The sequence below is a fragment of the Salvelinus alpinus genome, chromosome 12 (genome assembly GCF_045679555.1).
Source record: "Salvelinus alpinus chromosome 12, SLU_Salpinus.1, whole genome shotgun sequence".
In the NCBI taxonomy this organism is placed as follows: Eukaryota; Metazoa; Chordata; class Actinopteri; order Salmoniformes; family Salmonidae; genus Salvelinus; species Salvelinus alpinus.
In genome coordinates, this window is record NC_092097.1 from 19,333,168 (window position 1) to 19,359,370 (window position 26,203).

Here is a 26,203-nt window from a genome sequence, read left to right on the forward strand (position 1 = left end):
ACACAGGGTTAGGATCACTCGTTTCAATGAATCACAAAGAAACCAAAATGTTATTACATGGTTACTAAAAAGTCAATACTATTTTAGTACTGAGAGGAAAGAGATCTATTGAATTGTAGTGTACATACCCTTCCTTTCTCCACCAGGTTGGTGATCATGACGATGATACCAGTGTTCTGTTCCCACACCATCCTCCAGAAGTCCTCGAAGGTGGACTTGAGAGGGCCCTGGGCCGCGATGTAGGCCTTGGGTTTGTTATAGCCCTAGCATACAGAGGGAAACATGGTGCGAGGTGTGGGGGATGAATCAGAATTAGTTGGGTAACATATAGATAAATAAGATGTTTTATTTACATAATATGCTTATGTGAGATACTTGTCATTAGAATGTCTCCCTTTGGACTATACTGTTGGCAGTTGCACTTTTCCCTTCTCAGCTAGGGAAAAGTCACTTGGGGCCCAGAGGGGAGAGGTCAGGCTTGTCTTTTACATGTCTCTGGTAATATGCAGAATATCAGAAAGGGAGAGGTCAGAATGGAACATTGTCTTCTTATGTGAATGTGTCTTTACCATGTGAAGGGATGGCGTGATTAAGGGGGAACCAATTATCTCTTGGCTCCAAAATGTCTGTACGCCAGTCACTCCCCTCAGTGAGCTTGTCCAGGAGTGGGGAGAAGAGAGGGTTTACTTGAGATGGGAGTATCTAGAGTTGACAATTGAGTTATGCCTTGTATGAGGTAATGTTTTGGTACTATGAAGTACCAGGAACGAGATTAGAACCTCGTCTTAGAGACCAAACTGAACGATAATTTATAGCTAATGCTATCTGGCTATGGGATACTCCTTTCTCAAGTAAAAGGCCCTTTGTGAAGTTTTCCTAAGATCTGTGGTTCGTCATGTAAGTTGAGAGGGGTGTATCTTGGCTATAAAGGATCTTTCTGTTCTACTGTAGGGACTCTCAGAATTCATTATAGACACTGAATTGATCTGAGAGTCAAAGGGCTATAGTAAAGCTCACATATTATTAAAGATGAAATTTAATTATAACTCTGACTGGTGTGTGGTTTGTAACTCTCCTCATTTGGTAATACAGGAAATTGCCACGACAGAGGCCATTCAGAACACAAACACTATTCAAAGATACTGCCTTGCGTTGAACTTCAATCGATTACACATACTGTACACACATGCATGCAATATGCGGTGCACAAACTAACTCTCACACAAATACACACTTACACGACCAAACCAGATGGCCCATAAGAGATACACACTCACATCAACATAATTGGCATTGATGTATTCACTGTGTTTGGAGTCCTTCCCAGCTAAAGGCCGTAGCTTCACCCGACTGTGGTCGTCTGGAGGAGACAGACAGGGACAGTTAGAAGTGTGTGTGTGTGTGTGTGTGTGTGTGTGTGTGTGTGTGTGTGTGTGTGTGTGTGTGTGTGTGTGTGTCACATTCCTAGCACTACATATTCTGACAGTTCTGAAGACACCAGTAGTCTAGACGATGACAGCTGTACTTTGACAAGCAGTAACTGTGTGACATAAAGCATCAGTGCAGTGGTGTGACAGGCTGTCACGGTCCTGTATTGTGGTGTGTGGCGTGCACTACTCACAGGCCACGATGTTGATGTATCTGTTCTTGTGCTTGTTGTCTGGATGGTTGGAGTGCTCCGACGTGATCTTCATGTCCACCGTGCATCGCTGCACCTCCTGTGGGAGCGAGAGAGACACACACCGAGGGTGACATTTTGGAACGTGGTGAAAAGAGAGGTTTTGACATAAATGCCGGCGCTGTGAGTTATGCAGGCATTTCTGGTGACGTCTCCGGAATTTTACGCTGTCAGAATGTGGTCGACACAGTGACAGACACAGGGCAGACGTCTCTCTCTCTCTCTCTCTCTCTCTCTCTCTCTCTCTCTCTCTCTCCTTAAGCAGAAGTTGTCATGTTCTATGCCCTTTAGTTGTGTCACACACTCAGCTAACCATCACGCAATCTTCCTAAACCTCAGCTGCTCTCCTTCCAGTTGCAGTAAAACCATAAAGCATGCCACCGACTGAGAAGCTTCATGTGGCAAATTTATCAACCGTCCTTTAAACTCACGGCAGAAAACATGCCAAAGATGCTCATATTACCTGTGTCTCTATCCCATCAGAAAACCAGACAATGCATTAGCATTATGCTCCATCAGTATCATAGCAACCAGTACATGGAAATGTTTTATGACAAACCAACAACAGTTGTCTGGCCTTCTGGCAGTAATAGGTAATGTTATGGTCGACCAAAGCCCTCAGTTTGGCTTTAGCTCCTCAGTTATTTACAGATCAACAACCTTGTTTTAGCTTTATAGATATCTCTCTCTGCATGGTACAAACAGGAATACTCATTTATTCTGGGCACAGTGGAAGAATTCAGACCCCTCATAATGGCAGATAAATATATATATAATGAGGACAGTGAGACGGGGTACATACTGACTGGAAAGCCACTGGTTGATGTAACCACCAGATGGCATGGATACATACAGTACATTACACACAGGTGTGCAAACACGCAGTCACACACACACACACACACACACACACACACACACACACACACACACACACACACACACACACACACACACACACACACACACACACACACACACACACACACACACACACACACACATATATATATACACACGTGCACACACGGAACACGGAAACAGCTGCCTACTGGTCCAATTACAGTGTGTATGCCAATGGGGGTGGTGGCATTACGGAATGAGATACTACAAAGTAGAAGATCTCTGACCAACATCAGGGATAATTCAACCACACTGGACATATGTAGACATTAGAATGACAAGAAGGTTATAGATAACCCCAGAACCCTGTCTGTCTACATGATGTGAAAGGCATAAGGGTACAAAGAGTTATTTTCATGTCCTATGAGACATGGTGCAAATGGACACATTTATATTCACCAAAGTCCTAAGTCACGTCAGGTAACCAACATGCTGATATGTCTTCTGAATTTGTTTTACTATACTCTCCCTGTACCTCTATCGGTATGCAGTGTGCATTTCAGCCACCCCACCCCCCCAGCTATCCAAGCCCAGCCAACCCCATTCTCCAGTCTCTCCCCCTGTCTTTACTCATCCTACCCACGTCTCCCTGGGGCCCGGCTGGACAAAGCCACTTGTCAGGGCCCGAAGACCCTCCAGCCAAAGGGGTTTTGCTCCGCCGCCTTCCCCCTTTCTCCTGCCTCCTTCCTGGGGACAAATAACGAGCCGTGGAGCGCACGGAGCACTCCATTCACCCAGGAGAGGGGCCCCCCTTAAACCTTAAAGCACTTCCAAGTGTCCATCACACTGGCCTGGACAACAAGGGGATGGTGGTGGGAGTGGGGGGAGGAGGTTTTGCTAGCCCCATGAGAAAACTCAGTACAGTGCAGAACAGACACACCTTATTCTGGGGAGGGGGCCATTAAGGAATTCTGAGTGGTTTGCTAAGGGCTGAGAAAGTAAGGGTGGGAGAAGAAGAATACGAAGAAGAAGTAGAAGAAGAGAAGAAGAAGAGAAGAAGAAAAAAGAGAAGAGAAGAAGAAGAAAAGAAGAAGAGAAGAAGAAGAAGAAGAAGAAGAAGAAGAAGAAGAAGAAGAAGAAGAAGAAGGGAGAAAGAGGGCAGCAGAGAAGGTTTCTAAAACCACAGTGATAGAACTAGGAGAGGTAGACTATTTAAAGCTGCTAGCATGTGATCAAAATCTCCCTCAAAATAATCAAGTTGTAGGACCATTTACTCAGACTTTAGAGGTAGGCTATAGTGCTCTGAATGAAACATGACTGTGTCTGTCCTAAAGGTTATCACCCAGGCACAGAGCATTATTGATCCTCCATTCAGCTTTCTGACTCTGATCCACACATAACACAAGGTAATTATTGGTTTAGTGAGTAACGTGACAGACAGAGGTTTCCAGCCTGATCTCTCTCACTCATTCAGGAGACACGTATAAATGAGCTAAAAGGCCTCTCCCAAATCATCTGCTCCATGACCATTAGCAGCACTATGGAAACCTTAAACGGCCCACACGCACGCACAAACACATGGACACACATTCTGCCTTCACTCACACGGCAAAACAAACACAACACATTAACATAGCAAGTCACCTGGCTAACTAACTCTAACCCACCTGGCTAACTACCTCTAACCCACCTGGCTAACTACCTCTAACCCACCTGGCTAACTACCTCTAACCCATCTGGCTAACTACCTCTAACCCACCTGGCTAACTACCTCTAACCCACCTGGCTAACTAACTCTAACCTACCTGGCTAACTAACTCTAACCCACCTGGCTAACTAACTCTAACCCGCCTGGCTAACTAACTCTAACCCACCTGGCTAACTAACTCTAACCCACCTGGCTAACTAACTCTAACCCACCTGGCTAACTCAAACTCTAACCCACCTGGCTAACTCAAACTCTAACCCACCTGGCTAATTAACTCTAACCCACCTGGATAACTAACTCTAACCCACCTGGATAACTAACTCTAACCCACCTGGCTAACTAACTCTAACCCACATGGATAACTACCTCTAACCCACCTGGCTAACTACCTCTAACCCACCTGGCTAACTACCTCTAACCCACCTGGCTAACTACCTCTAACCCACCTGGCTAACTAACTCTAACCTACCTGGCTAACTAACTCTAACCCACATGGCTAACTAACTCTAACCCACCTGGCTAACTAACTCTAACCCACCTGGCTAACTAACTCTAACCCACCTGGCTAACTAACTCTAACCCACCTGGCTAACTAACTCTAACCCACCTGGCTAACTCAAACTCTAACCCACCTGGCTAACTCAAACTCTAACCCACCTGGGTAACTCAAACTCTAACCCACCTGGCTAATTAACTCTAACCCACCTGGCTAACTAACTCTAACCCACCTGGCTAACTACCTCTAACCCACCTGGCTAACTAACTCTAACCCACCTGGCTAACTACCTCTAACCCACATGGATAACTACCTCTAACCCACCTGACTAACTACCTCTAACCCACCTGGCTAACTACCTCTAACCCACCTGGCTAACTAACTCTAACCCACCTGGTTAACTACCTCTAACCCACCTGGCTAACTACATCTAACCCACCTGGATAACTAACTCTAACCCACCTGGATAACTAACTCTAACTCTAACCCACCTGGATAACTAACTCTAACTCTAACCCACCTGGATAACTAACTCTAACCCACCTGGCTAACTACCTCTAACCCACCTGGCTAACTACCTCTAACCCACCTGGCTAACTACCTCTAACCCATCTGGCTAACTACCTCTAACCCACCTGGCTAACTACCTCTAACCCACCTGGCTAACTAACTCTAACCTACCTGGCTAACTAACTCTAACCCACCTGGCTAACTAACTCTAACCCGCCTGGCTAACTAACTCTAACCCACCTGGCTAACTAACTCTAACCCACCTGGCTAACTAACTCTAACCCACCTGGCTAACTCAAACTCTAACCCACCTGGCTAACTCAAACTCTAACCCACCTGGCTAATTAACTCTAACCCACCTGGATAACTAACTCTAACCCACCTGGATAACTAACTCTAACCCACCTGGCTAACTAACTCTAACCCACATGGATAACTACCTCTAACCCACCTGGCTAACTACCTCTAACCCACCTGGCTAACTACCTCTAACCCACCTGGCTAACTACCTCTAACCCACCTGGCTAACTAACTCTAACCTACCTGGCTAACTAACTCTAACCCACCTGGCTAACTAACTCTAACCCACCTGGCTAACTAACTCTAACCCACCTGGCTAACTAACTCTAACCCACCTGGCTAACTAACTCTAACCCACCTGGCTAACTAACTCTAACCCACCTGGCTAACTCAAACTCTAACCCACCTGGCTAACTCAAACTCTAACCCACCTGGGTAACTCAAACTCTAACCCACCTGGCTAATTAACTCTAACCCACCTGGCTAACTAACTCTAACCCACCTGGCTAACTACCTCTAACCCACCTGGCTAACTAACTCTAACCCACCTGGCTAACTACCTCTAACCCACATGGATAACTACCTCTAACCCACCTGACTAACTACCTCTAACCCACCTGGCTAACTACCTCTAACCCACCTGGCTAACTAACTCTAACCCACCTGGTTAACTACCTCTAACCCACCTGGCTAACTACATCTAACCCACCTGGATAACTAACTCTAACTCTAACCCACCTGGATAACTAACTCTAACCCACCTGGCTAACTACCTCTAACCCACCTGGCTAACTAACTCTAACCCACCTGGCTAACTAACTCTAACCCACCTGGCTAACTAACTCTAACCCACCTGGATTACTAACTCTAACCCACCTGGATTACTAACTCTAACCCACCTGGCTAACTAACTCTAACCTACCTGGCTAACTAACTCGAACCCACCTGGCTAACTAACTCTAACCCACCTGGCTAACTAACTCTAACCCACCTGGCTAACTAACTCTAACCCACCTGGCTAACTCAAACTCTAACCCACCTGGCTAACTCCAACTCTAACCCACCTGGATAATTAACTCTAACCCACCTGGATAACTAACTCTAACCCACCTGGCTAACTACCTCTAACCCACCTGGCTAACTAACTCTAACTCTCCTGGCTAACTAACTCTAACCCACATGGATAACTACCTCTAACTCACCTGGCTAACTACCTCTAACCCACCTGGCTAACTACCTCTAACCCACCTGGCTAACTACCTCTAACCCACCTGGCTAACTACCTCTAACCCACCTGGCTAACTAACTCTAACCTACCTGGCTAACTAACTCTAACCCACCTGGCTAACTAACTCTATCCCACCTGGCTAACTAACTCTAACCCACCTGGCTAACTAACTCTAACCCACCTGGCTAACTCAACCTCTAACCCACCTGGCTAACTCAAACTCTAACCCACATGGCTAATTAACTCTAACCCACCTGGATAACTAACTCTAACCCACCTGGCTAACTACCTCTAACCCACCTGGCTAACTACCTCTAACCCATCTGGCTAACTAACTCTAACCCACCTGGCTAACTACCTCTAACCCACCTGGCTAACTACCTCTAACCCACCTGGCTAACTACCTCTAACCCACCTGACTAACTACCTCTAACCCACCTGGCTAACTACCTCTAACCCACCTGGCTAACTACCTCTAACCCACCTGGCTAACTAACTCTAACCCACCTGGTTAACTACCTCTAACCCACCTGGCTAACTACCTCTAACCCACCTGGCTAACTAACTCTAACCCACCTGGATAACTAACTCTAACCCACCTGGCTAACTCTAACCCACCTGGATAACTAACTCTAACTCTAACCCACCTGGATAACTAACTCTAACTCTAACCCACCTGGATAACTAACTCTAACTCTAACCCACCTGGATAACTAACTCTAACCCACCTGGCTAACTACCTCTAACCCACCTGGCTAACTAACTCTAACCCACCTGGCTAACTAACTCTAACCCACCTGGCTAACTAACTCTAACCCACCTGGATTACTAACTCTAACCCACCTGGATTACTAACTCTAACCCACCTGGCTAACTAACTCTAACCCACCTGGCTAACTAACTCTAACCCACCTGGCTAACTCAAACTCTAACCCACCTGGCTAACTCCAACTCTAACCCACCTGGATAATTAACTCTAACCCACCTGGATAACTAACTCTAACCCACCTGGCTAACTACCTCTAACCCACCTGGCTAACTAACTCTAACCCACCTGGCTAACTAACTCTAACCCACATGGATAACTACCTCTAACCCACCTGGCTAACCACCTCTAACCCACCTGGCTAACTACCTCTAACCCACCTGACTAACTACCTCTAACCCACCTGGCTAACTACCTCTAACCCACCTGGCTAACTAACTCTAACCTACCTGGCTAACTAACTCTAACCCACCTGGCTAACTAACTCTAACCCACCTGGCTAACTAACTCTAACCCACCTGGCTAACTAACTCTAACCCACCTGGCTAACTCAACCTCTAACCCACCTGGCTAACTCAAACTCTAACCCACATGGCTAATTAACTCTAACCCACCTGGCTAACTAACTCTAACCCACCTGGCTAACTACCTCTAACCCACCTGGCTAACTAACTCTAACCCACCTGGCTAACTAACTCTAACCCACCTGGCTAACTAACTCTAACCCACATGGATAACTACCTCTAACCCACCTGGCTAACTACCTCTAACCCACCTGGCTAACTACCTCTAACCCACCTGGCTAACTAACTCTAACCCACCTGGCTAACTAACTCTAACACACCTGGCTAACTACCTCTAACCCACCTGGTTAACTACCTCTAACCCACCTGGCTAACTAACTCTAACCCACCTGGCTAACTACCTCTAACCCACCTGGCTAACTACCTCTAACCCACATGGATAACTACCTCTAACCCACCTGGCTAACTAACTCTAACCCACCTGGCTAACTAACTCTAACCCACCTGGCTAACTAACTCTAACCCACCTGGCTAACTCAAACTCTAACCCACCTGGATTACTAACTCTAACCCACCTGGCTAACTCAAACTCTAACCCACCTGGATAACTAACTCTAACTTTAACCCACCTGGATAACTAACTCTAACTCTAACCTACCTGGATAACTAACTCTAACTCTAACCCACCTGGCTAACTACCTCTAACCCACCTGGCTAACTAACTCTAACCCACCTGGCTAACTAACTCTAACCCACCTGGCTAACTAACTCTAACCCACCTGGCTAACTAACTCTAACCCACCTGGCTAACTCAAACTCTAACCCACCTGGATTACTAACTCTAACCCACCTGGCTAACTCAAACTCTAACCCACCTGGATTACTAACTCTAACCCACCTGGCTAACTCTAACTCTAACCCACCTGGCTAACTAACTCTAACCCACCTGGCTAACTAACTCTAACCCACCTGGCTAACTAACTCTAACCCACCTGATTTACTAACTCTAACCCACCTGGCCAACTAACTCTTTCCCACCTGGCTAACTAACTCTTTCCCACCTGGCTAACTAACTCTAACCCACCTGGCTAACTAGAACTCTAACCCACCTGGCTAACTAGAACTCTAACCCACCTGGCTAACTAACTCTAACCCACCTGGCTAACTACCTCTAACCCACCTGGCTAACTAACTCTAACCTACCTGGCTAACTAACTCTAACCCACCTGGCTAACTAACTCTAACCCACCTGGCTAACTAACTCTAACCCACCTGGCTAACTAACTCTAACCCACCTGGCTAACTAACTCTAACCCACATGGCTAACTAACTCTAACCCACCTGGCTAACTCAAACTCTAACCCACCTGGCTAACTCAAACTCTAACCCACCTGGCTAACTCAAACTCTAACCCACCTGGCTAATTAACTCTAACCCACCTGGCTAACTAACTCTAACCCACCTGGCTAACTAACTCTAACACACCTGGCTAACTAACTCTAACCCACCTGGCTAACTAACTCTAACCCACATGGATAACTACCTCTAACCCACCGGGCTAACTACCTCTAACCCACCTGGCTAACTAACTCTAACCCACCTGGCTAACTACCTCTAACCCACCTGGCTAACTACCTCTAACCCACCTGGATAACTAACTCTAACCCACCTGGCTAACTCTAACCCACCTGGATAACTAACTCTAACTCTAACCCACCTGGATAACTAACTCTAACTCTAACCCACCTGGATAACTAACTCTAACCCACCTGGCTAACTACCTCTAACCCACCTGGCTAACTAACTCTAACCCACCTGTCTAACTAACTCTAACCCACCTGGCTAACTAACTCTAACCCACCTGGCTAACTAACTCTAACCCACCTGGCTAACTCAAACTCTAACCCACCTGGATTACTAACTCTAACCCACCTGGCTAACTCAAACTCTAACCCACCTGGATTACTACCTCTAACCCACCTGGCTAACTACCTCTAACCCACCTGGCTAACTACCTCTAACCCACCTGGCTAACTACCTCTAACCCACCTGGCTAACTACCTCTAACCCACCTGGCGAACTACCTCTAACCCACCTGGCTAACTACCTCTAACCCACCTGGCTAACTACCTCTAGCCCACCTGGCTAACTACCTCTAACCCACCTGGCTAACTACCTCTAACCCACCTGGCTAACTAACCCACCTGGCTAACTACCTCTAACCCACCTGGCTAACTACCTCTAACCCACCTGGCGAACTACCTCTAACCCACCTGGCTAACTACCTCTAACCCACCTGGCTAACTACCTCTAACCCACCTGGCTAACTACCTCTAACCCACCTGGCTAACTAACTCTAACCCACCTGGCTGAGATGCTATGCTAGTCCAAATCCAGCCAGTCTATTGTGGGGTTAAGACTGCTTATAAAACAACAGAGAGAGCATTTATTTACCTCAAAGTCCTCTGAGAAGCCATGCTGGTTGTTGGAGTAGAGCTCTGAGATATGTTTGATGAACTGCTTGACAGGGATGGCCTCCATGTCATCTGAAAGGGAGACAATATCACACAATTAGACACTTAGTCAGAAACACACAGTCATACACATACAGTTCGAGTTCAGCACACACTTGTGTCTGGGGAATACATGGGAAAGTTTAGCAGAGAAACTGAGGTACATACTCAATATATCAACAGGTTTAATGTACACTACAATGTTTATACCAAAACTCTCTACACTATCTCTAGAATCTCTGTAACCTGTAATACCTGTTGAATATCTGTATTGAATATCTACAATTGAAGTCAGAAGTTTACATACACCTTAGCCAAATACATTTAAACTCAGTTTTTCACAATTCCTGACATTTAATCCCAATAAAAATTCCCTGTCATAGGTCAGTTAGGATCACCACTTTATTTTAAGAATGTGAAATGTCAGAATAATAGTAGAGAGAATGATTTATTTCAGCTTTTATTTCTTTCATCACATTCCCAGTGGGTCAGAAGTTTACATACACTCAATTAGTATTTGGTAGTATTGCCTTTAAACTGTTTAACTTGGGTCAAACGATTCAGGTAGCCTTCCACAAGCTTCTCCACAATAAGTTGGCTGAATTTTGGCCCATTCCTCCTGACAGAGCTGGTGTAACTGAGTCAGGTTTGTAGGCCTCGCTTGCACACACTTTTTCAGTTCTGCCCACAAATCTTTGAGAGGATTGAGGTCAGGGATTTGTGATGGCCACTCCAATACCTTGACTTCGTTGTCCTTAAGCCATTTTGCCACAACTTTGGAAGTATGCTTGGGATCATTGTCCATTTGGAAGACCAATTTGCCACCAAGCTTCAACTTCCTGACTGATGTATTGAGATGTTGATTCAATATATCCACATAATTTCCCTCCCTCATCATGCCATCTATATTGTGAAGTGCACCAGTCCCTCCTGCAGCAAAGCACCCCCACAACATGATGCTGCCACCCCCATGCTTCACAGTTGGGATGGTGTTCTTCGGCTTGCAAGCTTCCCCCTTTTTCCTCCAAACATAACGATGGTCATTATGGCCAAACAGTTCTATTTTTGTTTCATCAGACCAGAGGACATTTCTCCAAAAAGTACGATATTTGTCCCCATGTGCAGTTGCAAACCATAGTCTGGCTTTTTTATGGTGGTTTTGGAGCAATGGCTTCTTCCTTGCTGAGCGGCCTTTCAAGTTATGACGATATAGGACTCGTTTTACTGTGGATATAGATACTCTTGTACCTGTTTCCTCCAGCAGCTTCACAAGGTCCTTTGCTGTTGTTCTGGGATTGATTTGCACTTTTCGCACCAAAGTACATTCATCTCTAGGAGACAGAAAGCGTCTCCTTCCTGAGCGGTATGCCAGCTGCGTGGTCTCATGGTGTTTATACTTGAGTACTATTGTTTATACAGATGACTGTGGTACCTTCAGGTGTTTGGAAATTTCTCCCAAGGATGAACCAGACTTGTGGAGGTCTACAATTTATTTCTGAGGTCTTGGCTAATTTATTTAAATTTTCCCATGATGTCAAGCAAAGAGGCACTGAGTTTGAAGGTAGGACTTGAAATACATCCACAGGTACACCTCCAATTGACTCAAATTATGTCAATTAGCCTATCAGAAGCTTCTAAAGCCATGACATTATTTTCTGGAATTTTCCAAGCTGTTTAAAGGCACAGTCAACTTAGTGTATGTAAACTTCTGACCCACTGGAATTGTGATACAGTGAATTATAAATGAAATAATCTGTCTGTAAACAATTGTTGGAAAAATTACTTGTGTCATGCACAAAGTAGATGACCTGACTTGACAAAACTATAGTTTGTTAACAAGAAATTTGTGGAGTGGTTGAAAAATGAGTTTTAATGACTTGAACATAAGTGTAAACTTCGGACTTCAACTTTGAATTCAACTGTATCTAAAACTTAAAAGACACAGTGATGCAACACATGCAGGAAAGCACCAGGAAGCTACATCAAAACGAACAAAGGAGAGTTGAGAGTGATTGCAGCGCCATCTACTCTTCCACTCACTATGCTATGTTAAATATTTCACCAATACTTCACCAAGACAAATGAAAGAATGGGTTATTAATGTCCATCAGCTTCGTATAGGTGAACTAAGTTCACAGCTTTCATCTCAAGCAGAGTCATTAATGATTCACAGTCTCAATCTGGTCCTTGTTTTATCCACTTCTTCACAAAACGGGGTAAAAATAGCGAAAGGGAGATTTCCCAGAGAGTGTGATGGTGGAGAGTAATGAGGGAGACGGAGCTCATCTTAGTGAATGTTCTGTCCTAACTGTGCCTGTGGGAACCCCTCTAAACGCTTGTTTAGTGAGACATACGGCGAGCTGGGCTGAACGAATGTTTCATCCGCAGGCAACAAATGGGGAATCACACACTCAAACACGTGTATGAACACACACACCTACTGTATGCACGCACACACTTACTTACACGCACGCACGCACACACACACAAGTACGTGCGCATGCGCGGGCATGTGCGCACACACACACACACACACACAGAGCGAATGTTTCACAGAGCCAACTTAAGGGAAATGGTAGCCTATACTTTTAGATCTTAGCCCAAATGATAAAGGTACTTCGTAGGACATGCTGTACCCCCCTCTGTGTCCTGCTCATTAAATATTGACATACACGCCAGAGAGGAATATTTAAGCATGCAAATGCTGCTAATCATATCCTTACAGTAGACACAACATATGGAAATAAAAGGCGGTTCAAGATGTCAAACAGCTTCCTGAAACAATGTATGGCTTTGAAAAATGATAGTTGGAAATACAATGGAGTAAAATACTCTGGTGTGTGGTATGTCTCTGGTAGTTAGGTATGTGGTGTGTTTCTCTGCTATTCGTTTTATCATGAGGTTGAACTCCCCAGAGAGAGAGAGAGATGTCAGGGAGGATTAGAGAGGTGGTGGGGGGTTTCAGTTGAGACAATTAGTGCCGTGAGAAGCAGGTTAACCATTATGGTCATATATGACCATCCCCTCACTGCTGCTCGTTCTCCCATAGGTCTCTGCAGACCCACTGGGGCTGTTGAAGCCCCATACATACTGAGTCATGGCAAACACAATATGATTCAGTCTACTGTATTTACAGCTTTATCTGAGAGTATTAACCAGTAATCTTTAGCTTCATTTAAATAAAAAGTATGCCTATTTCAGTCCTCCAAACCCATGATCAACCAACCCACAAACAACCAACCCACAAACAACCCTCTAATCAACATTAGGCTATTCTAGAAACACTGTGTTACAGTCTAATAAAGCCACATACCTGTTGATAGCTCTTTAGGAGTTACAATCTGCTGGGGAGAATGTAGAGTACTGAAGTAGGTTCTCAAAGTTAAGACCCTTTTAAGGAGGAGGAGAGTGCTCTTCTGGTGCCTACTTTATAAGCCTGCCCTGTCCATGTCCTGGGAAGTGCTTTGCCATTGGCTTAAATGGGCACATTGGACACAGCTCTCTGTGCCAACGCCCATTGTGAAGGGCAGTCAGTCAGTCCAAATGGATTTGGACGCTGGGGGGAAAATCTTGGATATAAGGGGATGTTGTTAGATATGGAAGAGTGGGTCTTTGAGGGTCAATCTCCATGCCTCTTAGGTTTGATCCACTGGCTGGACAGAGTGAGAGAGAGAGAGATCCAGCACTCCTCTACCCTCCTCCCCTTCCACCCTCCTTTGGTGCATTTGGGCTAAACCAATGACGACAGGGAACTCTCATCAAGTTGAGTGAGTGCACACAAACACCTGTACACACTCATCACATCATTATGAGGGAATAGTCTGTCCAGTACTGATCACACACTATGCATCACTAACTGATCCTTTGGAAGAACAACACCATATTTGGAAGAACCATTCATTTACTCTTCAACAGAGCCCATAGAGGTGGCTGGATGTTGAAATAGTGGTCTCAGGTGAGGAGATGGGTCATAATCAGTCTCATATGGTGTCTCTACTGTATGTGAGTGGTGTCTGTACAGGTTGTACATGATTTGTGCCTATAGTATCCAGTGAAACCAGAGAGGAGCAGAACTATGTGGGACTAGGCTACCCCCCCTTTACCCTGAGTGTCTATTACACTGAGCACAGTCAGAAAGCAAAAGTTTGGTCATCTTCAGTGCTGGGCGCCATGTTGTTGCCGGTAAGCATTCCATTCATCCATTCATGATTCCTGGAGTACTATGGGGATAAAAGGGATGCTCTGATTGGTGCTTACCTGGGATTGGAATGACAGGGATGCTCTCATTGGGCACTACTCTAGGAGAGCTACTGTCTTCCACGTAGAAATGAGCTGTCTGGAAACACCTCCTGAGAGAGAAGAGAGAAGAGAGAAGAGAGAAGAGAGAAGAGAGAAGAGAGAGCGAGAGAGAGATGCATGCTGTCAGTGACACGTTAGACCTGTGAATAATGTATCAACAATGACAATCCCCCCCAAAGTAAACACAGACGGCAATGGAAACGCGGAACAGGATCAAGGTGTACTTTGAACTCCTCCAGAGCAGGCGAACATTAGCGTAAACACACAGTCACACACACACTCTCACAGCTCCCGCACCTCTCAAAGAGGTTGGGTTAAATGCGGAAGACACATTTCAGTTGAAGGCATTCAGTTGTACAACTGACTAGGTATCCCCCTTTCCTTTTCCTCACACACAGTCAGAGTGAAGACTCGTAAAAACACTATGAGAATCCATTTGTTTTCAGTTTAAGCATACTGTACAGTGTATGTATGACGTCAAACGATGATCAAGAGGGCAAAGTACACATAGAAACACGATTTATGGAGGTGTGTCTGGAAAGACATCTAGCTCTAGACTAAGTACCGACTTCACGGAAGTGAACTGTACATAAACATATTGCACTGTATGCTTCAGCAAAGAGCTCTCCTCTAACAGAGATAACAGCTACAATACGGAAACAATGGAAACAGTAACAAAATAAACTGTTCCTCTCTTTAAAATCTCCAAAGTGAAAGAAAAACTAGCTTACTTATTTCTTCCTCAATGACGGCGAGAACCTCACCACTTAAAAAGAGGACATAGGTGAGAACAGGAAAGGGGAGAAATAATCTTCGTAGGAGAGAGGAGCATAGGTCTGAGCTTGAACCAGAGGCTATATAACAAATACAGCGTAAAGTCACTGTCCGCGTGTGTCTATGGTCCTACTCCTACCTGTATTTAATGCAGAGTAGATTGCAGAAACTGGTCATCCTAGAGAGTGAAGAAGAGGAGAGACAGAACAGCCTTTGCCAGCAGCGTCTGCATGCTGCTGCTGAACCAGACCAGCGGACGAAGGAGAAGAGAGGAGGAGTAAAGGGAGGAGAGAAGGGGAGGGCTTCCCTGTCCCCTCTGCTCTAACATTTATATTTGAGTCATTTAGCAGACGCTCTTAGTAGTAAGTGCATACATTTTCATACTGGTCCCCCTTGGGAATCGAACCTACAACCCTGGCGTTGCAAGCACCATGCACTACCAACTGAGTCACACAGGACCACAAACAAGCCGGAAGAGCAGCAGCCTCTCTTTCTCTCTGTCTAGTAAGAGTTCCTGGATCCTTCCCCTGTAATTCTCTTGTGTGTTTATAGTCAGGCTCAGGGTTGGTTGACCTAATCTCAGACCAGTCATTACCAGGTCATTACTCATTGGCGGGCTTACTGTCCACGGGCAGCCAATGTGGTCCCGGTGGGGGAGGGGTTACATGGCAACATGGGGGTTGAGCCATGAGCTCCACTCCACAATAGGATTAGAATTGCCCAACACTCCCCTCTCACGCCTCAGACACCTGCTACTGCTCAGGAGACCTTGAGCTCAAGCCCCAACCGTTCGTCTGTGTATATGTGTGTGTGTGTGTGTGTGTGTGTGTGTGTATATGAATCGATATTCTATTGTGTCAGATCCCCTGGGCCTCCAGCGTCTGGGGGGATGTCACCATCCAAACGACATCTCTGTAACACCAGGAACTTTATCTCTGACGCACCCATGCACACACACACACACACACACACACACACACACACACACACACACACACACACACACACACACACACACACACACACACACACACACTTGATCTGCAGGACGCACAAAGGTAGGCTCAGCGCCTACTCTGTGCTCAGTTCAACCAGGCTAGGCAGACTAAGCTGAGTCTAAATGCTAGGTTAAACTAAACAGCCAGCCTAATCTTCCTTAGCTTGCTGCTGTAGCCATGAGCTCTGCCATATGTTCTCCTCAGAGGCCCCCTACAGGCCAGAGCCCTATGAATACCACGGGTAAAGGTTGCCCTCCAGGCACAGATCAAGGATGAGCTTACCCTCCTGAAATCCTACAACCTTAACCATTAGGGTGGAAACATAAAACTGACCTGAGGTCAGTGCCTAGGGGCAGCTTCCTCCTGCTCTGCTGGGTCTCAACGAGGGGCTAATCATTTGGCCATGGCTGCGGACCTTTAACGGAGCCGAGGGTGGTGAGAACCAGAAAGGTCACGGCCCTCACTCAGAGGAGAGATGGTCTTTGAACCCAGGCTGGCATTAAACGCCTATTTCAAGTGCTATGATGGATGAGCTTTGATGATAAAGGCCTGAGGACAGACATTGCTCTATTCAGCATCATAGAAATCATATCAATCTTACAGTAAGAGATATTGGCTGAAAACTAGTGCTCATAACCTCAATGCTATCTAGATTATGCTTTTTGTGTGACAGTATTTGCAGATGGGTGAGTGTGTATGTATGTAAACAAGCTTGCTGTTAAATACATTCAAATGTGCATGCTCTCCACTACCCTGGCAGATGCAAAACCCACCGGGAGATCTCTGTGTCGGTTTCTCCCAGTGGCTGCTTGGTGTTTGTATTCTCACCCCTGACCCCCGCATGGCTGAGGCTGCTCTGCTCCAGAGTGGAGCTGTGAAGGGGAGCAGATGGCCGGTCATACCCCCTGGGCCTTAACCCATGAAGGGGGCAGCAGGGGTCTACTATAGGGCACTGGTGCTTCTGGGGAGAGCAGGGACCATAGCCAGCTCACACACTGATAGATGGAGAGAGACCACAGACAATGCTCTGGGGGCTGTTTGAATTAGCACTGGAGTGTACAAAACTCACAACGTCTGTTGACCAGCGCTGTCTGTAGCATTTCACCCTCCTTCAAACTATATCAACACAATCTGGGGAAACATTCTTCCTGACAGGTTTTATTCAGCTATGTGAGTGTAATGTGTCAGTGTTTGTTATGGTACCCACCTCCAGTAGACGAGCACGGCCAGCAGCAGGCTGAGGCAGACGAATGTGAGGGCAGAGACCACCATCAGGGGGATGATCCACTCCATCCTGCCTACCCCGGGGGCACCCTGCCGGGTCAGGTTGGACACGCTTGTCCTCTCTGAAGGAGGGGGAGAGGAGACACAATCAGTCAGAATAACAGCAACATTTACTGGACAATATGGGAATACTGATCTGGAAGTGGAGAGGTAAGGCATGAGGTCAAAGACAAATTTAGCCAGAGTTAACTCAGCTTCACAAAGGTACAAAACAAGCCACAAACATTGATGTCTTAAAATGAGCTTGCCATCTTATCAACCAAAGACTCATGTTACTGGCCGATATACCTTGGTAAAGTGCTGACAACATGATCAGACAGAACGTTTTCCCAGAAACCCCCTCTCTATTACAGACTGGTGTGGTACTATTCCATAGTACCCAAAAAAGCTTGTGCTGTGAACCTTGAGCTGTGCCTACCAAAGAAACAGTAGCCTCTCTTCATACCAAATGCTACCAGTGACGATATATTCCTGTCCTTTCAAAGACAGGTATTCTAAAGTTAGCCACATTACCTGACAAAATCTATCAACATCATCAGCCCCTCAACCTACTGTATCTAGACTGGAGCTTTACACAGACAGAAACAACCTTGGATCACATCCAATAGGCACACACAGGAGAAAAAATGTTCAACAACAACAAAAAACGACAAAGATGAATTGATATTGGATACGTCTAGAACATCAACAATCAAAATACCATCTTTTTATGAAGATAAGCCTGGTGCTACATAGCCAGGCTGTCTTACTACCTAGACGCTCCACCATATCCCATCAATCCTGAGGCTCTAAAGCAACTGAGCACGCCCCCCTCCACGCTGCTCTGCTACCCTACCTACCCAGGGCTTGTTCTCCTGCGGTGCTGTTCCCGGCCCCCACGGCTTCACTCCGCAGCGGGAGCCCGGGCGGTAGCGGTAGTGGCACAGTGGGTGTAGCCCCGGGAAGCAGAGACAACAGCCCCCTGCACTGCAGCACAGCCAGCCGCTACCACAGCCTCTCTCTCTCTCCCCACCATCCACACACACCAGGCAGGCAGGGGAACCATGGTGTGCTGCTGTGCTCTTCTCTGCTCTGCTCTCTCCCGTCTGCTGCTCACGCTAACACGAGTCGTCCGGAAAAAACACGCCAGCGGACGTGCACATGGACACACATGGGCACACACAGCCAGTCACAAACATGCACTGAAGGATACACACACACCAATGGTCTACATGACTCTAGTGACTCTACCCACACACTCACACATACAACACTGACACTCCAACGCTCACACACACCACATACACTCACGCACACACATGCATATTGATGCCACACACACACACCAATGGTCTACATGTCTCTAGTGCCAGGCAGGGAGCTGTTAATGGAGCACAGGGTTTTTCCCCCTGCAGCTGCGGCTCTGCTCTGAGCTCATGTCACTGGCTCTGAAAGTAGGCCAGCACTCAGTCTAAAGAGAACACCGAGGAGGGAGAGAAAAGAGGAAGGAGAGAGAGGAGGAATGGGAAACAACAAGGATGGAGAGAGGGAGAGTGAGAAAGACAACGAAAGAGAGAGAAACAGTGGTACAGAGGGAAATACAAGGAAGGAGAGAAAGAGAGGGAGTGGTAAAGACGAGAAGTGAGAAAGCTGGGAGTGGGATAGATGAGGAAGTAGAGAGAGTGGGAGTGGGAGAGATGAGGAATTAAAGGGAATGGGAAAGAAGGAAGGAGAGAGAGTCCTATCCTACAGAAACATGTATCAAACACACATCGTTAAACTGCAGTGGCAGTTTAAATGCTTTAACTGTACTTACAACAGTCTCTCAGCATGTAGAGAGCTCTCCTGGACAGATTGTTCACTTTACTGAACTCCACTCCTACGGTATGTCATTCAGTATAACCTATGAGTGTAGGTGTTGATGTGGGTGTAAATGGGTATGTGTGGGTGTGAAAAAGCCTCCAAACTGAACCATGATGTGTCTAATACAAGGCTGCCATATTCATTTCCACTTTATAGTCATATTATTAAGAATCACATACTGATGAAAGGCAAAAGACCAAGTGGAGACAGGGAGTACTATTTGGTCTTGGATCCAACAATGATGCCCTTTCATTATTTTATTCAGATTCCAGATTAATTGAAAAGTACCTACTATAATGAGTGTTCTCACCTGTGTGTATGGAGAATGGCCAGTGGCTCTTCTTCCCTCCTGTGCTAGGTCTTAGAGTTGGGGAGGGGCTGTCTGGGGCTGGGAACTCTGCCGGGTCATTCCCTGGCTCCATGGTAGGGGGCACCACTGTGTCTGTCTCCACCGTGCTCTGTGTGTGTGTCACCAACTGGTCCTCCACAGCACTAGAGGGCGTAGTGCTGTTGGTGTTAGTCTCCCCTGCTTCTCTTCCTTTCTCTTTGGCAGTCGAGGCTGGGGCGGCCGTGGGCGGCTCCTTCACCACCGTACTGTTCGTCTGCTTCTCTACCTTGTCCGCCACTGTCACTTTCTTCTCTTTCGTCTCCTTCTCTTTCTCCTCCTCGTCTTCCTCCTTATCCTCCTCTCCTTCCTTCTCTCCCTCCTCTCCCTCACTTTTTGCACCTTTCTCCCTGTCTTCTGCTCCCTCTCCGTTGTCTTTGGCTGCGTCAGCACTCTGGCCGGCTGCAGGTTCGGTGGTGGGCTGACGAGGGGGGGCAGTGGTGGGATTCTGTCTGGAGGCGGGGGCTTTGGTCGGCCACACAGAGCTAGGGAAGGAGGAGATGACCCCACCACTGAACCCCAGCCCAGCCAGGAGGGTACTGGTCACCACAGATGCCACTGTCGCCTGGCTACCACTGGAGGACGGGCCAATGCCCGTCGCCATGGAGACGAAGGAGAAAGGGAGGCCGGAGGAGGTCCAGGTGGAGGAGCCGGAGCTGATGGGAGCCATGTCAGCTGAAGAGGCCGGAGAGACGGTGGGCTAGAGAAAGAAACAATAGGTGAAAAGGGATGAGATGGTAAGAGAAGGAGGGAAAAGAGAGAGACATGGCTGAGTTACACAACACCTCACATCATAATATATCCCTTCCTATTTCCTCTTCCCGGCCCCCATGGCTTCACTCTGCAGCGGGAGCCCGGGCAGGAGTGGTAGTGGCACAATTAAGGTAGCCCTGGGAAGCAGAGACAACAGCCCCCTGCACTGCAGCACAGCTATTCGCGACCACAGCCTCTCTCTCTCCCCACCATCCACACACACCAGGCAGGCAGGGGAACCATGGTGGAAGAATATTTACATGCCTTATTAATCCATCAGTAATCATGTAAATGTAGAACTGTTTCATCATTTGAAAGGAGAAATAAGTCAAGTACATTATAAGCTATCTTCTGCTCAATATTGCGATTTCTTTGACATCTGTGGACTGACAAGTAGGCTAATTGAGAGTATCTGAGTCACAGTGGATGCATGCTCTCCAGCACAGAGGTTTGATAATGAGACAGTGCTGCTCCCTGCTGGAGAGAGGGAGTACTACAGAGTGTTCACAACACTCACCATCCCTGTTTTCACTATCCTTGTTCCTTCAAATATCCTGGTGGTGTTAGCTGAAAGGAGACCATAACATTAAAACGTGTTAACCGATGATAAAACAACATATATTCTACTGTATAGACAGTGTAATACTGCATTGATTCTAGCTGTGCAACAAATCAACAGGCATTTAGACAGACAAGAGATATGTGATGAGGAGGGGGAAGAGCAGAAACAACTCTGATCACCAAACAAGACAACAAAGGAACAAAACAAGAGACAAAGAGATGTGAGATCAATAGAAACTGAGCGATGCAACGTGATGGAAATACTTAGATTGTTTTTACAAAAGTGAAAAGAAAAAATGAAGGAAAGAGGGTGATGAGGAGGATGATGACAATGAGGAAGATGAGGAAGAATCACCTCTGAAGAGCATGCTCTGGCTGAAGTCACTGCGCATGTCGTTCATACACACAGCCTGCACCCGGAACAGGTACAGCACGTCAGGAGACACCGGAGTGATGACAGCTTCCTGTAACACACAACCAGGGGACCGTCAGCAATACACAGGAGCACCACACACATCTAGACGTGCACACTGACACACGCGCATTAAAATATAAATTGTGTCCCTGTGTTTTTGTCGGGGATCACAGACTGTTTGATCCAGCGAAACAAAAGGAGGATATGGTTGACACAGCGAGCGTCCATGCTCACACACACATAGTAATCATCTGTGCTCACACACACAGGAGGTGGAATCGTCTGCAGAACACTTCCCCTAAACCCATGTAGCTAGTAGGCTGTCTGCTATACTGGAGAAGTGTATGTACCATAGAAATATGATAGATTCTATTTCTATGGTGTGTACTCCAGTGGCAAGAGCACATAGTAACACACACACACACACACACACACACACACACACACACACACACACACACACACACACACACACACACACACACACACACACACACACACACACACACACACACACACACACACACACACACACACACACACACACACACACAGCTGTGTCTTACTATACTTGTGAGGACTTTTTGGGGACAAACAATTGATTCTCGTTCAAAATCCTATTTTCCCTTACCCTAAACCTAACCCTAACCATTAACCTGTAACCTTAACCCTAATTCTAACCCTAAGCCTAAAATAGCCTTTTTACAAGTGAGGACCGGCAAAATGTCCTCACTTCTCTGAATTTGAGTTGGTTTATTATTCTTGTGTGGACTTCTGGTACTCACAAGTATAGTAAACTGTGTGCACACACACACACACACACACACCTTGATGAGTTCTGGCTACCTTCCTGGAGAGGTCACACAGCTTAGCCTAGAATTCTGTCGTGGCTAAAAGGATGACATAACACAGCCTGCCCCCATGACCCCAACACAGCACAGAAGGCAGAGGTCACAAAATGAAGGTTAGAGCGTGGTGGGAAAATATATACTCTCTCTCTCTCTCTCTTCTTCTCTCTCGCGGTCTCTCTCTCTCCTTTCCTTCTTTCTGTAGACAACAAACACTGGATTTACCACAGAGTATTGAGTGGTAAGATTGTGGCAACACTAGCAAAAATACATAAAACAACTGAAACCATTTCTAATTAGGATGCAATGTAAATCACACTGGCTGAATATGGGCGGTAGAGACAGGGCTGAATTACACGTCACATCGTAATGTATCCCTTCCTATTTCCTCTTTATGGTGTACGCGTTCCAAATCACACGCCTGAACTATCCCCACGGCGGGGAGATGGAGGTCCAATCCACCGCTAAATGCATGAGGAATGGCTATTATCATAACTCACATTCTCTGGTGTCCGATCGCCAGGGAGGGCTCGCCGCACAACTAAATCTTACATTAAGTAATGGCGTTTGTTCTCCCCTCACCACCACCACCTCCTCCCTGATTTATGCATGTTCCGCACAGTTTAATTCAGTTAAGGATGTGTCTGCCCTGTTCCCAGGCGGTTATTACAAGTGGAGAGGGCTGTAAAGACCGACGGCAGGCAGCAGGCAGGAAGGCGGGGCTGGAGCAGGGTTGGAGTGGTTTAGTAGGCTTCTCCATGGATTCTAGCGACAGGTTTCATAAAGCCTGGCTGTACCGTGAGCCCCCTAATGGTGGTGGCCAGGGAACAGACAGAGAATACAAATGGAAATGACTATCTGAAAAGAAAAGGAGGAGAGATGGAGGGAGAAAGAGAGAGAGATTGAGTGGGAGGTAAGTGATGGAGAGAGAGAGAACGAAATAGAGAGAGAGAAAAGGGAAATAGATGGAGATTGAGAGAAATAATAAAAAAGAGTGAGAGAACAGGAAGGAGTGGTGAGAGGAGGGAGAATGGCTGAGACAAGAGAGGCTACGGTACATGGGGAGATTAGATTCTGTTAATGATGGGCAGCCCTCAAAGAAAAGAACCACCACGTCTCTCCTCTGTTCCCTCCTCCGCTGTCCCTTGTTCACCCTCCCTCTATCAGCAGGCAGGAATCCCTCCTCATTAAATCCCATCCCCCAATCGGAACACAATGGCAGGATAGAAAAAGAGCTGTGGGTGTTTAAAATGCCAGTGCTGCTGCTGTTAAATGGCTGGGGGCTGCTCTGATCCTTACATTGGTGTTTCATAATGCAAGTTCCAAGGTCAAGCTACCAACAGTGTCACTACAGTAGGTCTCCACACGCAGTCTAATATGCAGCCAATTTATCATAATTTTTCAGTCTACCTCACCAGTTTCTGCATTGTCACTGTGTGTGGTAGAGTAATTTGGGTGTGTTAATGTAGTCTCACTCACTCATTCACTCACTGTCTTGAAAGTGTGTGTGTGTGTGTGTTATAGAGTAATTGACCAGTGTGTTAACGGTCAGTGACATTTGTTTGCGTGTGCATGTGTGCGCGCGTGTGAGTGTGATAAAAACCGACCAGTTTGTTTTGGCTGTCGGTGACGTGTGTCTCCTCGTAGGACTCATCGTGTTTGGTCCAGCTGTAGGAGATGAGGAAGGAGATGATTGGCGGGTGGTAGGTGAACTCTGGCCGGGTCCATCGCACCCCCAGGGCCGTGCGGTTCAGATGCTGCACCTTCATGTTGATGGGAGCACTGCTGCACACTGAGAGAGAGAGAGGGGAGGGAGAGAGAGAGGGGAAAAAGACAGGTACAGGGAGGGAGTAGGGGGGATGTGGGAGACAAAAGAGAAGGGAAAAAGAAAGAGGTTCTTACACTGTGGTCCCACAACGATCTGGAATGTCAGACAAAGGACTCCTGGAGGACAGGAGAACCCACCACACGCATGGACACACATATGTATGCATATTCGCCCCTCACACACACATACAGTACGTGTAGGCACTTGAGATCGATGAAAGAGCGAGAGATGCAATGAACAGAGAGCGAGAGAGATACTGAGGAGAGTGAGAGTGGGGTGTTTGAGGTAGCTCTGTGACTTATGGAGCTGTTCCACCAGACAGCAGCATCCGTCTTAGGGCTAAAACAATACAGGCTCATATATACGTGCCTCCAGGCCTTCCATCTAGGTTTTATATCTCCCTATTCCCTATATATATGTATGCCTACATAAATCACATAGTTCATAAACTGTGTTGTTCCCTCATGTGGCCACTAGATGTCTCTGTTTGACCAGTAAACAGAGTGCCGAGTCCTAAGCTCTGCAAGGTGTTGCACGGTGTCAAAGGCAGCTCCATGGCTCTGTCGTCTCCACAACAGAGGGGTTCATTACTGGGCATGTCAGAAAGCTGAAAACATCACTTCAATAATCAAACCCTGTTTTTTTCATAGGGAAATCTTCCGGAGATCTGCTTTATTTCCCCCAGAACTGCCTCACCTGAACAGATGTTATTCTACCCATTGAAGACAGACAGGCTAGACAAAAGAACCAAATGCTGCCTACATTTCTATCATCAGCTTTATTATTAATAATAGTCCGAGGATGAATTCAACACACTGTCCAAACAAACAGCCTTGATATGTATGAGTACATTCACTGTTATTGTGGAATGATAAAGCAGGCTCATAAGAATAGCCTATTTTGAGTTGTGTGTGACTAAATTCATTAGTCATAAATAGCAGCAATGCGGTCATCCAATAATATCCTGATGAATAGCGGCTGTGGTTTGGCATTATTAAAGTGATTAGTCTCTGCCCCTGTACTGTCGCCTGGCTGGCTGGCTGAGCCAATGGAACCTGTTTGACCTCCACACACACATGGTGTCCTCTAGATAACACCCAGCTGTGGTGGGTCAGCCTGCACTGTCACTCAGCACGTGGGAGAGAGAGAGAGAGAGAGAGAGAGAGAGAGAGAGAGAGAGAGAGAGAGAGAGAGAGAGAGAGAAATAGAAAGACAAGAGAGAAAGGTGAATAGGGGACAGTAGGTAAGGGGGCATCGCTGTGATGAATGGCATAAGAGGATCTCTCCTTCATCCCTCCCAGGCCCCATAGCCCCTCATGACTCCACTCTGATAGCAACAAGATCTCACGGTCTCACTTCAGTATTCAACGTTTGTCCAGTGGGGGGGATAAATGTTAAAACTCGACGATTCAATTTAGCGATTCATTCCGACTGGTTAACGTAAGGGTTAAGATTTAGGATAGGGGTAAAATATATACAGTACTGTGCAAAAGTTTTAAGCAGGTGTGAAAAAATACTGTAAAGTAAGAATGCTTTCAAAAATAGACATGTAAATAGATTATATTTATCAATTAACAAAATGCAAAGTGAGTGAACCGAAGAAAAATCTACATCAAATCAATATTTGTCATGACCACCCTTTGCCTTCAA

At 46.4% G+C, this 26,203-nt stretch overlaps 1 protein-coding gene across 2 annotated transcripts in view; it reads right to left on the minus strand.

The window, feature by feature from the left end:
- Nucleotides 1-26,203, minus strand: part of LOC139535651 (receptor-type tyrosine-protein phosphatase gamma-like) — a 312,527-nt gene that overhangs the window by 10,922 nt on the left and 275,402 nt on the right. Inside the window, exons 9-19 of one of the 2 annotated variants that reach the window (XM_071335272.1) lie at nt 24,333-24,517; nt 21,818-21,926; nt 21,419-21,468; nt 20,074-20,848; nt 17,845-17,983; nt 15,779-15,817; nt 14,824-14,915; nt 10,508-10,599; nt 1,622-1,718; nt 1,278-1,360; nt 129-263 (exon numbers count right to left, since the gene is read on the minus strand). In XM_071335272.1, the coding sequence (XP_071191373.1) occupies nt 129-263; nt 1,278-1,360; nt 1,622-1,718; nt 10,508-10,599; nt 14,824-14,915; nt 15,779-15,817; nt 17,845-17,983; nt 20,074-20,848; nt 21,419-21,468; nt 21,818-21,926; nt 24,333-24,517 (1,796 nt within the window). The remainder of the gene's footprint in view (nt 1-128; nt 264-1,277; nt 1,361-1,621; nt 1,719-10,507; nt 10,600-14,823; nt 14,916-15,778; nt 15,818-17,844; nt 17,984-20,073; nt 20,849-21,418; nt 21,469-21,817; nt 21,927-24,332; nt 24,518-26,203) is intronic. The other variant, XM_071335271.1, reaches the window with a different exon arrangement.